General features: G+C 33.6%; 1 protein-coding gene across 1 annotated transcript; it reads right to left on the reverse strand.

The window, feature by feature from the left end:
• Window positions 1–15,798: 15,798 nt before the first annotated feature.
• LOC100721791 (olfactory receptor 4A47-like) lies at window positions 15,799–16,719 on the reverse strand. The gene has a single exon (XM_003467828.4). It carries the CDS (start codon window positions 16,714–16,716, stop codon window positions 15,799–15,801), a length of 918 nt encoding a protein of 305 aa, XP_003467876.2. The 5' UTR covers window positions 16,717–16,719.
• Window positions 16,720–16,942: the final 223 nt, after the last annotated feature.

A 16,942-nucleotide genomic window follows, 5' to 3' on the forward strand; every position in this document is an offset into this window, starting at 1 on the left:
TTGGGATTCAACTACTTCTTGAGTTCTGCATTATCTACCATATGATAAAGGAACAAAGTCATTCAGTGTCATCACCTGAATGTCATACTACAGAAACAGGGTGTTTGCTACCTCTGAGTTATGGGGAGCATGACTTTGGTTGTTCCTCAGCCTACAGTGCTTCAGTTGTTCATTACCACTTACCGCATGATGCTGCCTCTGTCACCTATATAACATTCATAAAGCATCAGCTATGTAATTTAACAAGAAGACATGGTGTTGTGCACACGAGCTCTGCATTCAACATTTCCAACACCTTGGAACTTTGTTACATTCTTGATTTCCCCCAGGGGTCTGATCATTCCTCTGTCTATGAGATTACAAATTACAGACATGAGATATAATGTGTAAATTGTAAGGTGTGGTACAGAAGTAAATCTTTTTCACCCTGCTTAAATATACATTTAAACCCATGATTTTAAATTTCAAATTAATATAGTCAAGACCTATATTGCAAGGAAATCTAAGCAAGCAAATAAAGAAAATGTTTAAGTCATTGGGAGACCACCTTCCCTGGTATCTGACTTGCACATACTATATTCATGACTTTCCTCAAAGTCTGGCATCATGCACTCAATGTGTGGCACTTTTAAGATAATAAATAAATGCTTAATGAATCCCCATATTTCCTACATCTTGATGAATGCACACATGTTCCTAGACATAAATCAAGGAACTCAAGAACTCTCATCTTTTTACTCATTTTTAATCCATGATATGTACCTGCTTTATGAGAAATATAAATAAACTAAATAACTAAACTAACTAAATAAAAATAACCTTGTGCTCTGTTTATACATCGTGTGCTATGTCTACCCTTGGTTTTGACTGACAGCTTTATTTTGCCATGTTTGACTTTATTCTCTTCCAAAAAAAAGTAATAATAACTAAGGAGTAATAGAACCCAAAATGTGTAAGTTTTGTTGTAAGAAAGAGAGGGAAAAATGTTCTCTAAAGTATACAACTGCAAGTGATGTTTAGGGGTGTTAAATGGATGACCATATTGATGTTTTTGGTTGGATCATTGAACACAACTGTTTGCAGTCTCACTGTTTGAATGTCCACTTTGTATGTTTTGATACTGTGACTTGAGCAACTATCTCTAAGATGATAATTGTAATCTATTAACTGGTGATTTCTTACTTTTTTTGTAGCTCTGTATTAATTGTACCCTTACACTGCTTTGTTTTGTTTTGTTTTTTCTCTTTTTCCTTTTAAATAAAATAAAAACTAAAGATCCTAGAAAAAAATGAATGAATATAAATGTTAAAAGGGTACATTCCAGTTTAATAATTTTAGTATTTTTAGATGTTGATTTTGAAACCATGGCATTGGGAAATTTGACTTTCAAGATCACCATGCTGGTAGTTCATATTGTCTGTTCTTCAAAATTATATCCCATCAATGGCTTAACAGTAAATTCAACAAATTCACAATTTTAATACTGGGCTAAAAATTCTCTTATATTGGTTCTTCAGTCTATCAAAAGCTATAAAGTAAAAGAAAATCTTATTTTCAAACTTATGACAATAGAAACAATGTAGAACACAGACATGTACTGTTAGGTAAGATAAAGTACATATAATTTTTAAATAGATTAATTATCACAAGTACATAAGTTCACTCATTCAACAGTCATTTATTGAGCACTTAATCTGCATAGCAATGTGTGTTGTTTTATGTAATTATAAAATATCTGCATTAAATTTCCTTCATACTAGTTCTTCTGATATTTATTACTTCACCTCAGCAATTCATCTTTCTGCAGGAGAATGATTCAACCTACTTCTCTGTGTTTCTGCTCCAAACACTCTTCTGTGTTCTCCCATAGCATTTGTTACTCTTGGACAAAGAACACTGCATTATTAATAGAAGAAATATAAATTATTGTAATTGTAGGAAATAAATATGAAGAAATGAAAAGAAAACACACAAATGTAATAGAAAATATTCTGTTAAATGTTTCTTTTCTTTTCAATGTTAGATGGACAAATGGATTTGCTTGTTGCCTAGATTAATATAATCACATGATTGTGTACATGTGTGAAAAAGGACAGAAATTTCATTATATTCCCTTGTTCTAAGGGCAACTCCCAACCAGACATGAAAGGAGAACACTGTACATAATGTAAGAGTAAGACAATATAAGTGATTTACAAAGTGATTTACACTGTCATTCTGCTGTATTTTTTTTTTTTTTTTTTGGTACTGGGGATTGAACTCATGACCTTGCACTTGCCAGGCAGGCAATTATGCCACTGAGCTAAATCCCCAGCCCCATGCCTGTGTTATTATGAGGAGGTCCAGCCCAATGTCCTCCAGCTACTGAATGGATAAACACATCATGGTACATTCATAAAATGGGATATTGTCCAATCTTACACATGAATGAAATTTTGTCCATTCTACAACATGGGTAAACCTTGGAGACATCCCCTGTTATTAAACGAACCAGATGCAAATGGACAGATATTTTATGATCTCACTTTTCTGTGATATCTCGAACAACCATATTCATGGAGAAATAAAGTACAAAAATTTTATCCAGTTCTGGGAAGGACAAGGAATGGAAGTAATTATTTAAGGGGTATAGAATTTGTATGTGATATGCTGTGTTACATATATCTTACCAAAATTAAAAGACTGAACTAGAATACCTCTTACTATCAGAATATTTTAGCAAAGCATATATGAGGTGACAATTTATAAAAAAATAATTATTAGAATGTCTACACTGCATGAACTTGTACTATATTTTATATTATAAATTAAAAAATAATGTATTAAATTGTTATTTTGCATTGTGTTTTCTCTTTGTATATGGAAAGAATTTAATATAAAATTTGAAGAAAATTATTATTGCTACATTATAATAACTTGTTTGCAAATTTGATAAAGTACCTGGGCTATCCTGTCCTTGCTTCTGTCATAAAGCTTTCCACATAAATAACAAATCTGCTTCTTTATAGAGATACACAATTCATTCCAAGTAATTCTCACATTCCCCAATCAAAGTGAAGAGTTTTCATATATACATTACCTTGGATTTCTATTTACTATTTGGTCCTTTATTGCAAATCCAAGCATGAGGAATTGTATCTTCAATTTCTTTACTATCAAAACCTTTGACATTAAATTGGATTTATCCAGGGTGGGCTTCAAATAGTTGATATATGCACTATACCACCAATGTTGAAAGTTCTATTGAGAATATGTATAAAGATCAAACAAATTTGTCTTTGCTGAAATGTTTGCCACAAATTACCTCAAAATATGTATTTGTAGTCCAATAATCCACAATGCCAAATAATCTACAAAATGGGCTTTATTTTGCATGTTTCTAAAGGATTCATACTTCTACCATAACCTAGTTCATACCTAGAATGTTAATGGCTCTTATTTTACATCTAGACATGAACGTTAATATGCAAAGTGAATTAATCTCTAAGGTAAGAGAAGATATTGCTGAATATTTAATCAACAATAAAAAGTGTGTCATGAAAATGTTCCAATTGTTGCTCCTAAGACTGTGTATTCCAAATTAAATTCACTGAAGAACCATGCCCAAGAGGACGTATCCCTTCTACACGACCTTTCCAATGTGATCATCCCAGTGTCTCAGAGGCTTCCCCTGGACAATCACTTTGTATTTATTAAATAAATACAGATCAGAAATTACACAGAGTAAGTCATACTAAAAACAAAGGCAAAGCATGAATAATACTTTGCTTCCAGTTAATGTACAGGTATTTGAAATTCATAAATCAATAAAATACATTCATGAAAGAAAAGTTTATATGTTGTTTTAGGATAAATACATTTAAAAAGAATTGCAAGTCATTTCAAATCAATTTAGTAAATGTTTCAATCCCGTTTAGAACAGATAATAACCTAAAATTAAATCCATTTCAAAACAAAATGACTTTTCTTGAAAAGAAATACAGAAAAGGGTGATTAGGCTGTATAAATTTAAAGGTATTATTATAAAACAATATACAAAAAATATGCAAATAGAACCCAGAAACGTGTGATCCTTGTTATTCAGATATCTTTTATAAAATAGTAGAAGCCCTTAAGACCTAATCTTTCTGTGGTCTCCAAACATCATACAATATAAATTATTGCATAGAATCAATATATGTGAATTATCAAGAACACTAAGAAGAACTCAAGTTTTGAGGAAACAAAAAATATCAAATGTAAATGTACTCTGGTGCTCAATGTTCCATTTAAATAATTTTACTATAATAAGAAAATAAAAATAAAAACAGTAGTAATGTACTAACAATTCTATGACACCCAAATCTTTAAATTTTACTCTAACCATATAGAAAACATGACTCAGGATTTCCAAATAAATATAAGACAAAAATTTGTATAACTCTATCCAAAGTTACAGTTAAAAAATGAAACTGTTACAATTACATTCATGACCCCCTCAACAGAATTCAGAAGCAAAGACTATTGCAAAAACAATGAACTGATTTTCCAATAAATTACCATTGATACTAGCCTGTGTAGAGTTATTAAGACAGTGTCATACTCCTTATAAAAGCAAGCTGGGTACTAGTCCCACTCAGGAATATGTCTATAAAAGTGATATAATGTTATCACTCATGATTATCATCATAAAATGCCATACAAAATAAATAACAATCATCCTATCTGTTGTTAAATTAACAAAAGCTACAGTCATGGCTATGTCTAAATCTTTGTTGTCACCCTCAGTTATAATTCTTCTCTGAAACATTTCTATCAGAGTCAAAGAAGAACTTAAAAAAATACTGTAGGGGGGGGACAAGAAGATGGCAGCTTGACAGGTATCTGGGTAGATAGACTCTCTAAGAAAAACAGCTCAGACTCTGGAATTTGACAACATGGATAGGGCCAGATGAGGGGAAAGGGATTTTTGCAACCCAGGAGGAAACTGAAGGAAAAAGAAAAATAGAAGAGGAAAGAAAAACGTGGGTGGAGGGCTGGAGCCAGATGCGCTCACTGGGACCTGTCTCACATTGTGCTAGGCATGCCATGGAGTCACAGGATTCAAGGTCACATTGAAGCCAAGACCACCAATAAGGGAGTTGGTGAGTCCCAGGCCCTTGGCAGGAGGATGAGGTACGCTGTGGAGTGGAGCCAAGGTGGAGACCTACATTAATTCTCCGTGACTGCTGGAAATTGGGATGGTGGTGGGTGTGGCCTGCTGGAAGACATATTGGAGTTGGGAAGAATAGGCCTGAGACCGGCACCAGCGTGGTGTCAGTCAGGCACACCTGGCCCAAAGCGGACTGTTGGGAGCTGCTTGGGCTGAGTCATGCCTGGGTCTGGCCCGAATAGCCAGGGTTGAGAATGTCCGACCCTGTACATCCACCACAGCACAGCCCAAGTTGCTGAAGGCACTTGCCAGTTTACTGGCTCAGAGGAGAAGGGCCAGCCAAAAGTCCCTGCATGCACCTCAGATAACAGCATACTGGAGAGGGAAGCAAGCCCCCAGCCAGCATGCTACAGAAAACGTGTAAGAAATACAAAGAGAGCCTGAGACTTCCACCACACACCTGTCTGAAAGAAACAGAAGCATGACAAGAGAAAAAAATAAGAAAAGACCTCTAGCTGGTGACCCTGGGAAAATAAGCCCAGGAGAAATAAATATACAAGAAAACCAGTGCAGCAATCATGCAATATAGGCTGCAACATCAGCGGACAGAAAGAAATACCTTCATGACCTCATAGATGAAATTAAAACTGAAATTCTAATCCAAGTTAGGCAAGATATAAAAAGATTAATAAAAGAAATAAAAATCCCCTCTCAAGAAGAATGGATGAACCCAGAAAAGAAGAGAAACCTTTGGTGTAGAATATAAACAAAATCTAGAATACATCAAACAGATTCAAAGAGATTACCAGGAAATTAAAAACTCCATTGAAAGCTGGCAAAATGCCTTGACAAAAGTAAGGTTACCTTTCAGAACTTGACAATATATTTGCAACGTATGATCATGAAAGAAAGATCTCTTAAAAATAACAAGGAACCAGGAAGTAACAATTATTTTTATTTATTTATTTATTTTTTTTTTTTGTCTTTTTCCTTTTTATCGGTACCGGGGATCGAACTCACGACTGCCTGCTTGCAAGGCAGGCGCTTATGCCGCTGAGCTAAATCCCCAGCCCCCGGAAGTAACAATTCTAAGGCTAGATGACATGAGGATCTATAATGTAAGAATAAAAAAGTAAGCAAAGAAGCAGGAGTAATGACAAATGAATTACAAAGGCTATTCACAGAAACAATTAAGGAAAACGTCCCAAGCATAAGATAAAGAAATGATATCTAGATAACTGAGGCATACAGAACTCCAACCAACTACAACCAAAACAGATCCACACGCAGACATATAATAATCAAGATCCCAGAAATCCACCACAAGAACAGAATATTAAAAGTTGTCAGAGAAAAGAAGCAGATCACCTACAAAGGAAAATTCATCAAAATAATGGCAGACTTCTCAACACAAAATATCAAATCAAGAACAGCCGGGGGGGGGGAGGGTAGTCCAAGCCCTGAAAGAAAATAAACTCCAACCCAGGTTGATGTATGCTGAGAAACTCTCCCTCAAAATTAATGGAGAAACAAGATGTTTCCAAGACAAGGAGAAACTGTGGGAGTTCATGACCACCAATCAAATCCTACAAAAAATATTGAAGGACATTCTAGAGAGAGAGAAAAAAAATACCAAGATTCCAGTAATGGTGGCAGAGAGGCCTCTGTGAGTAGGGCAGATGGTGGAATGAAGGAGAAAAATGGACAAATAATAGCAGAAAAGTAGAATAACAGAGATGAGGCAGAGAAGGTGGGCTATAATCTCTAATATTGATAGCCTTGATACACTAACAAAAAGAAACACACGTAGAGTAAATTAGGAGTCAGGATCCACTGAGATACTCTGTATAGGAACTATACTCAGCCTGAAAGAAGGTTAATAAACTGAAAATCAAGGACGAGAAAACGCTGCTCTATGTGACAGGGAACCAAAGAGAAATAGGGACAACTTGTCCAGCAGCTGCAGATAGGTTGGAAAATCATGACACTTTTGTGCAGTTGAGAACTACTCAGCTAGAAGGAAGGAAAACTTTGTGGTTTTACTTAGTACAGAATACAGCAACATCAAGATCAGGGGTAAAAAGGTTCAGCACCACTCAGATAGATAAGGGTTTGCCCTCCTAATCTAAAATCTAAAGGATCTGGAGGGACCTAAAATATACAAAGCACCCTGAAAAAGGGAAAGGGGAGGAATTGCCTAAAAAGGAAGGCAGAAGACATTATTAACAGTGTATCAGTATTTAAAAGCCACATTAGTTTTATCACTCCGTTTAGTTTGATTTTATCTTGTTCCAGTCTGTCTACTCATACTAGATTGGAGGGCACAGACAGCTATCCCCAAAAGAGCCAGCTGTAGTATGGTAACTATCTTCAATTTCCTATTAATTTAAACTGAAGCCCTGTGTTACTTACAGTGTCTTACTATGACTGAATTACTTGAATCTGGTTTGTTAGATCACTGTCTTGCCTTGACTGATTTTATTTGAATTTGGTAAGCTTTATAGTATCAAATCTAAGGGTAGAGGCAACTACTCTGAAGATGACAAGATGCAATAAGATACCCATTCCAGTTTGATTAACCGCTTTTGAAGTCCTACAATGTTTCCAATTTTTTAAATTAAAATTGCTGTGTAATGCTATGTTCAATTATATTATGTCTGGTAATGTAGACAATTCTATTGAAAATAACAAGAGAAAGCATAGTAACTACTGTAGATCATCTAATATTGTGGTTTTATGTTTTTTTTTGTTACATATTTTTCTAGGAATTTGTTTTGTTGTCTTATTTTGATCTGTTTTCCCCTATAATAAAGAAAGGATACATATACAAGTAGAGATTCACACATGTGGAGAATTTCTAAAGTTTATGGGAAGAGATTATAAAATGCATGATATAATGAACAGATACTCTGAAGAAGAGACACTAAGATATCCAGTGGTATGTCTGTAGCATTATGATATAAAATCTAGCAATACTATTATTCACTGTTCAAAGTGATATTAGTCTAATTTCTTACGTTTAATTTCAGCATACATAAAGATATGGACAGCTACTTAGGTCTTGAAGAGCTAAAAAGCCTTCATCATCCTGTTATGATTAGATTAAATAAAAGAAATGGATTTTATATTTTGTGTTTGACTTCATAAGAAAGTGAAAAACTATTTTCCAAAGTGTATATAATTTTATTTTCTGTCTAGCAAAAATTATATCATTAAGTGCTGTCTACAGTAGACCCTCTAGTTATGATCATTCTGACTAACCAATAACTTTGCTTATGACCAGAATTTTAGTAGTGTGAACTGATGACCAGAGTCTTGAATTATGACCCAAATTCCAGCTATGTGTGCTTCCCGATAGTCTCAGGCCCATATTTAACTCTTAAGGAGTTCTGAAAAAAAAAAAAAAAAAACAAACATTACAACATTTTTTCCTGTATGGGGTTAACTGAGAAATTATGGCTAGTGTTTCTCTAAAGACACTGAGATCTGCATGTATATAGGATAGAGATTAGGAAGTGGTGTTGAGGAGCCTGAACCTCTGATTGATGTTCTGAGTTGCAACCAGCCCTCAGGAACACATTGAAAGTTTAAGTCAGATACACATTGTCAAAACTTGGTATTAATTAATTTATTAAATTTTAGCTCTTCTATAGACAAATAAAATGTACCATTAAGATTATAATGTTTCTTAGTTCAAAGCTGTTCATGAAAGATGACTTGGAGATCCTGTGCAGTTTAACTTCTAAGAGGACCCACAAGGGCTGCCTTAACCAAGATCTCTCAGCATGAGAGAAGGTTCAGCTCCAAACTGAACCTTCCATAGCCTTTTATTGATAGGTCTAGGAAACCAGAGTAAGAGACAAAGAACACCTGTGCAGGAATTCATGGAAAGAATAGGAAAGGACAGAGTAATGACAGGGTTGCCTACTATACGACTGACCTTCGTAACCAAAGTAATAAATCAGAATGTGGGGAGGAAGAATACAAGAGAATTCATTGCTGAAGGCTATGTATTTTGATCCTGCTTTGACTTGTGGTCTTGTAGGCTTTTATTCTCTTATGATGCACTTGGAGAGATTTTAGGCATGTAGCTCCAAAAAGTCTCTGACCTCCCCAAATGCATGTCACACAAACCTGTGCTCAATGCCCTCACACTAAAGAAGGATAAATTTGAGTGTTTTGTAAGAAAATGAATGAACTTTTAGATCATACTAGTAAGTGATACAAGATGGGTACAAAAGGGGTCTCACATTTAACAAGAGACCCCAAATAAAAATAACATACAGGGAAAAATAGGAGGGTCATGTTAAGAACTTGGGAAGTCAGCTGTAGAGATCTGAAGGGATGGAGAAAGGAGAAAGGGGAACACAGCAGAAAGGGGTGGAAAAATGGTCAAGATGTGACATTGTGTACATCAGTTCCTCACACTGAATGTAATCATTATTTGTTGTAAACATATATGAGTAATTATTTTAAAAAGTACAATTTTGTTCATTATGTACTAATTTTTTGACTATATAAAGTTAAATTTATTGTACATTGTGGAAACAATTGCTTTATCAGCTTTATGATTTTCACGTATTTTATTCCATGAGTGCCTTGTCCTTACCTTATCTTCAAAGTCTCTGAGTAGCAGAATTTGTCAGTTTTTAATAAAAAAAGAAAAAAAATTTCTTTTATCAATCATAATTTATTCACAATGTTTCATTGCCAAAAGTTTTTGTATAAAACAATAATTACAACAATTTTCTCTGATGATCTGTTTTAGATTTTTTATAATTTTAGATTTCATATTTAGGTTTACAAGTCATTTTAGTTTAATTTTGTTGATGGCATAAACTTGATCAAAGTTCTGTTTACAGATGCATATCCATTCAACTGAGCACCATTTACTGAAAACACTGTTATTTATGGAATTTCCACTGCAACTTTTAAAAAGTAATCATCCAGGATTTGAATATTTCTGGTCTTCATTCCATTTCTGGACTGTTTCATCGATCTATATGAGTATCTTTTCTCCAGTACCACACTTACCTTTGGGTGTAAAAATCCTAAAATGTGAAACAATCAGATGTGATTTCTTTCAAAATTGTTGTGAATATTCTAGTCATTTTTTTCTTTTTATAAAATCATTTGGCTAGCTAGTCATATTCATATATAAATGTAATGGATTATTGTTCCAGATTTTCTTAAATATATAGAAAAATTTGCAATGGTTTGACATCTAAGTGATGGTAAGTCTTCATCTGCATGTCCATGGTATATCTCATGTTTTTATTTCTTTCAACAGTATTTATGTACTTTCTGCACACTACAATGCACAGACCTGTAACACACCTGCTCTTTGACTTGTTTCTGTGAAGTTTTGACTATGATTTAATCTTATGATTTGTTGATTTTATTTAAGCTGTTTATTTTATCTGGATTCAGACTTGGCAGATATGATGGTTCTAGTGTTGGGTTATTTATTGAATGTTTGAATACATGTCAGTTCCTTGCTATGTAATGCAAGACAATCCTTGATGATCTTTATCATTTTTGAAGGCAGCTATTCTACTGTGTGTTCTTGCTCTCCTGAATTTATTCAGATTTTACCTTTTTTCTTAATTCATCTAGTTTTTGTTGGTTTTGATTGTCCTTTAAAATACTTTATGATTTTTTTCTGTTGTTTTTGTACTAATTAGTGCTTGTCCCTGTAATAATCTTTATTATGTATGTCTTTTTACTATGCATTGACTCTTTTCTTAAATTTTTGTATAACTTTTGATTATTTATATTATTTTGTACTACATATTTTGGTTTCAATAAACTTTCCTCCTTTTCCTTTGTGCTGCTCTGTGTTCATGCTTAATATGGTGTGAAATAAAAAAATCAGCAACTAGATAACTAAAGAAGAATAGATAAGAAAATTAGAAAGTGAATATAGTATGTCAATAAAATTTTTTGAAAAAATCACATAGTGGTCAATAAGTGTGTGAGAAGGTATTCAATAACACTGTCAAGAAATTCAAATCAAAAGCACAGGGAAATATCATCTCACATCAATTGAAATATGTATTATCAAAAAGACAAAAATATTATTAGTGAGACTGTAGATAAAGACCTTCTACAGAGTTGGAATAAACCTAAATTAGTGTAGTTGTTGCAGAAGATAGCATGGAGGGTCCCCTCAAAATTAAAAGCAGAACTACATTGCTGGACAGCAGAAAAACATATTAATGGCATAAGCATACAATACATTGTTTAACTGTATTTTCCATAACAGCTTTGGAAGGAAGAGAAGTTAGACTGAGCTTTCAGATGGTTCTGTATTCTAAGGATACAGCATTACAGTTAGTTTCACTTGATACACATATGCAAGTTGATTTTATGTGGGAAATGGACTACGTTAAGTAGTGCTTTAGTCTAAATTCACAGAGACAACAGGCACATGAGGAAACATGGTCACGAGATGCAGTCCCAAACTTTTATCATCACAAAAGCTGACCTCACATGCACTGGAGCAAATAAATAACAGCAAAACACTGACAACCAGATGGTTCCAATGTTTGAACATATCAAAGAAAAAACAAGCATATTCATAAGATGTCTAGTGAGATTAAGAAATGGGTAATTAAGCAGATAGAGATATTAAATAATCAAATATTTTAATATTTTATTAAATAATCAAATATTAATATGAAGTAATAAAATACTCTAATATGTAATAAAATATTAATATTAAGTAATAAAATATTCTAATAATTTATTAGGTAATACAATATTAAGTAATAAAATATTCCAATATTTTATTATGTCAAGTTACCAATGATGAAAAGACAAAGTAGGAATCCAGAATATAAAAAATTCATTTGAAAATATGGGTAAAAGAAACAACCAATCTGCCTGTGTGTTACAGTGCACCCCAGTAATACCAGCATTTAGAAGGCTGGTGTCTGAGGATTACCATGAGTCCAAGGTCAGTATATCAACAAAAGAGTTATGATCAGCTTCACCTAAATAGCAAGATATTTTCTAAAGAAAATAAGAAGATACAACTAATGTGATTAGATTATCAGATACTAAGTTGGAGATAATAAATCACTCTTGACACTTATTTTACTCAATAATAGCCTAAAAACAAGAAAACATGACAACTGGATTCAGCAGCAGCTAGATGGCAAGGAAAGAATTATTGTAGTAAAGAAAAGATTACAAGGGAATCAAAAGTTATAAGAAAATCATTCACTGAAATTATAGCAAGAATTTCCAAATTTAGAGGAAACACTCATTTTTTTAAACTGATAAAACTCTAAATATCATGACTAGAAAAGAGCACTAGGACATGACATTTTACAAATTGTAGAAATTCAGCACAAAAGAAAAAAAAAGTGAAAAAAACTGTCAGAGCAAAGAAATAATTTAAAACACAAGTCTATTGGAAAAATGGGAAAGTTCTCACCACAATCCTCAATGGCCAGAAGAGCATGGAGTCACACTTTTCAGTTAAAACAAAAGTGGTGAACAAATCTTTTATAATCTAATCGCTGGAGAAATAAAAGCTTTCCACTCCAAAGAAATCCTAAAAGAATTCATAAGCAGAAATCCCAAATTGCAGAAAGTGTATTAAAAACACCTAAACAGAACAAGGAAGTCTACCAGTACCAAAGAGCCAAAAAATGTGATAAATTTAATTTGGAGAGGAGCTAAAAATTTTAAAAATAAAAAATTAAAAAAAAAAAAAACATCAGCACTGGAAAAAATATTTCAATGACAAGTTTCAGCACAAACCTTAAAATAGTAGCTATGTTAGTGGACATAATTCCACAATAAAAAGGGCTGTAAGTTTGGATTAAGGAAACAAGACCCACCCATATATTATCTACAGAAGATGCAATTCATCATAAAGGAAGCATATAGGCTGAAAACGAAAGTACAGGATGTAACATACCATGGAACTGAGTTGAAATAAAAGCAGATTCTTCTATGCTGTTTTCTGAAAAAGTACAATTCAAGTCAAAGTTGATTAGAGGAGAAAAAAGTCATTACACATCAGTGTAAGAGAACAGTTCAACAAGATGATGAAGGTACAGTAACAGTAATGAGCCCACTTCTAACACATTTCACTGTATAAATTGACTTTCTTTTTCTTCAAGCAAAATACATCGACAGTTTTTTTTCTTTTTTTTTTATTTAAGAGGAAAAAGAGAAAAACACAAAACAAACCAAAGCGGTGTAAGGGTACACGTAATACAGAACTACAAACAAAAACAAAACAACAACAACAACAAAAAATAACAGTAAGAAATCACCTGTTAGTAGATTAATGTGGAAAACATTAATTGGTTCATGATTTTAGATTTAATTTATGGTCTTTTGCCTCCCAAGAAGAGATTCCATGACAGAAGGTTACAGCAGAGGAAATTTGTTCATCCCATGCATGTGAGAAGCAGAGAGGAGCAGCAAGAATGCAAGACTACACCACTCAGCATGCTATGGCCAGGGACTTGTCCACTCTCGACCAACACCCACGTACAAGCACAGGAGAAATGTGAAAACATTTTTAATCAAAAACATAATAGAAGTTTTCTGGTGATATTATCGATGTTCATCAAATTTGACTAAAGTAATCAGGTTTATCTGATGGGACATTCTTTTAGTTAGAAGCAAGGAGTCTTCAAAAGAAACCAGTTAAATACATGACTCAAGAGTATGGCTCATACTTGTGAGAATTTTCAATCACTAGCTTTTTTCCAAAAATTACATTTTAGTTTGTTTCATATTATATACATGCTTTATTTTCCAGGTATGTATATAGTATAGTAAATCTTCAAAATAAAGTATTTTATTATTTCATCTTAATTTTCTGGAAAAAATCCATGTAAATAATTTGTGGTATTAAGATTTTGTTTATTGGTATCTGAAAATAATGGCGTTAGCTTAATTTCTACTAATTAGTCTATTTTCCCCCTTAGTTATACACACAGTGTTAGGGTTTAGGGCTAAATGACTCCACACCTCAGTGTTCAGAAGTGGAGCTTGTAGAAGGCGATGAGGTCATGGGTAAACTGAACTCATTAATGGAATTCAGAGTTAAATGTGCTTTTAGGAAGTGGGCTTTGCTGGAAGTCTTGGGAACCTGAGGTCTGACCTGGAAAGGTGTTATCTCCTGCATGGGCTCTTCCATTTGCTATTTCCTGAATGCAGTGATGCGATGTGAGCTTTCCTCTGTTCAGGCCCTTCAACTGTGCTGCTTCTGCCTTTTATCTTACCATTCTATAGCTGCGAATTAGAAAACTGATTGCACATCCAAAATGTCAGACATAGATAGGTATGTGATTGCAGACTTTTCAGGGGAAGCAAGAACAAGAAATTTTATTGATCACATTTTTTACTATACTAGACATAGATACTAGTTCACTTAAAAGATAACTCCCAGATAAGTTGTCAAAAAGATGTGTTAGATGAGGTTACAGTCTGATAAAACCATATGTTCTGGTGTCATTCTTCTATGACAGGCTCAAAGCCTCCAAATATAAAATGATGACAAGGAGTTGGAATCATTAATTTCACTGATTAGATCCATGCATACTGTATATTTATATGAAAATATCATGTTGTATCTCATACCTTTTTTACCCATTAATGTATGTATGCTTTTTATCCATTAATCAAATTTTAAAAGGTCTCAAAAGATAAAAGCATTAGCCACAATAATTTGATTAGTACACATTTTATAACACTATAGGATGAGTATACTAAAGTATACATAATTAGAATAATAATTAAAATATGTGCAATTTAAAAATAAATAGCTAAGAATGAATGCAACAAGAACTGTCAATATTTTTGACAACTATGTACTATCATATTCTGTATTGTGTATTTGTAGTTTCTGGATTAAGGATTGTGCTACCTTGGTATATGAAAGGCAGAGGCTGGTCCCTATTAGAATAACACTAATACTTAAGAATGTAATAAAGAACATAATGAAAATAGTAGAGTCATTCTCAGATATTTTCCATTATAGAGGAAGACTAAAGGATCACATTGATCTGTGTGAAAACATGACACAAAACAAAGCTTCTTCCCCTGAGGGACTTAAAGATTTACAACTGGAAAGAAAAATAACATTTAGTTGTATTTCCCATATGTCTCTTAGTCATCTACTGCATTTTCATGCATTTTATTTCTCATGGTTTTATTAAAAATGATGTGATATTCCTCTTCAAGCATAATAAGCTAAAAAATACAAATAAAACTATGGGAAATTTTTTGCATAACACATTTATATATTTCATAACTCAATATGATCTGTAATATTTTTAAGCTGTGATAGAAGCCGGATATTACCCATTATTTTTTCTGTATTATTTTCAATTTATCTTGAACATTGTTAATTCTAAAAAAGAGTGGATTTTATTATATATTAATGGTGAATAAAGTTACCTTAAGAAAATACATATATAATGTTAATAGTGGCAAACAACTATAATCTTGACCTAATTTTTTGTACTGAAACAGCCTTTCAAAATGTTCTTATAGTCTTACAATGTATGTTACCAAATAGTTGCCATTATGTAGTGATTAAACTTGACATAAAATAGTGTAATGAAATAACCATGTGTGTCTTCTTTGGAATTAGCAACTCTCTTCATGCAACACAAGTGTTATGCTACTTTGTCACTTCATTTCCCTTTTCCAGTCCAAAGTTTCTTCATGACATTTTTCATCTCTGCATTTCTCAGAGTATAGATGAGGGGATTCAGCAAAGGTGTTATGACAGTGTAAAATACAGCCAGGGATTTATCGATTGGAAAGGTAGAGGGAGGTCTCACATACAGAAATATGCAAGGAACAAAGAAGAAAACTACCACTGTGATGTGGGAGCCACAGGTGGATAAGGCCTTGCGCCTCCCTTCCTGACTCAGGTTCTTCAGGGAGTGCAGAATGACCATATAGGAGATGATCAAGAGGGAAAAGATGACCACACAGATGACACCATCATTGGCCACCACTGTGAGCCCAATAATGTAAGTGTCAGTGCAGGCAAGTTTTAATAAGGGGTACATGTCACAGATGAAGTGGTCAATCACATTTGGTCCACAGAAGGGAAGGCTGTAAACAGAAAGGATGTGCAGTATAGCATGCACAAAACCACCAACTAAGGCAAACACCAAAAAGAGAACACACACCCCTTTGCTCATGATGGTCAGATAATGCAGTGGTTTGCAGATGGCCACATAGCGGTCATAAGCCATGGCCACCAGTAGCAAAATCTCTGCACCACCAAACAAGTGCTCTAAAAAAAGTTGCGTCATACAAGCTTTGAAGGATATGGTTTTATTCACATGGAGTAAGTCAATCATCATATTTGGGGTAACTGTGTTAGAATAAACAGCATCCATAAGTGATAAATAACCAAGAAAGAAGTACATGGGTGCATCCAAGGCGGGGCTGAGCACCACAGTCACAACAATGAGTAGGTTGCCTGCCATTGTCACCATGTAGATCAGCAAGAAAACAGCAAACAATATTTTCTGACCCTGGGGGCTCTGAGTGAGCCCCAACAGCACAAACTCAGTCACATTGTTCCTTTGTTCCATATGTCCTTCAGTGTGTCCCTGTGTCATTGCTCGGAAGAAAATTTTCTACAAACAGAATTATTACTAGTAAGTCCATGAAATTTCAAGATAAACTATTGTTCATCCCATGAATAACCATTATGATTAATTATGATTAATTATATTCTATTACTGAACAGGTTTATGATGTAAATTTGAAACACATCTGTAAGTTTAGTGATTTTATAGGCTAATGTCAACAGACATA

This window comes from Cavia porcellus, unplaced genomic scaffold (assembly GCF_034190915.1).
Source record: "Cavia porcellus strain 051 isolate PalLab524CR breed Dunkin Hartley unplaced genomic scaffold, mCavPor4.1 scaffold_17, whole genome shotgun sequence".
In the NCBI taxonomy this organism is placed as follows: domain Eukaryota; kingdom Metazoa; phylum Chordata; class Mammalia; order Rodentia; family Caviidae; genus Cavia; species Cavia porcellus.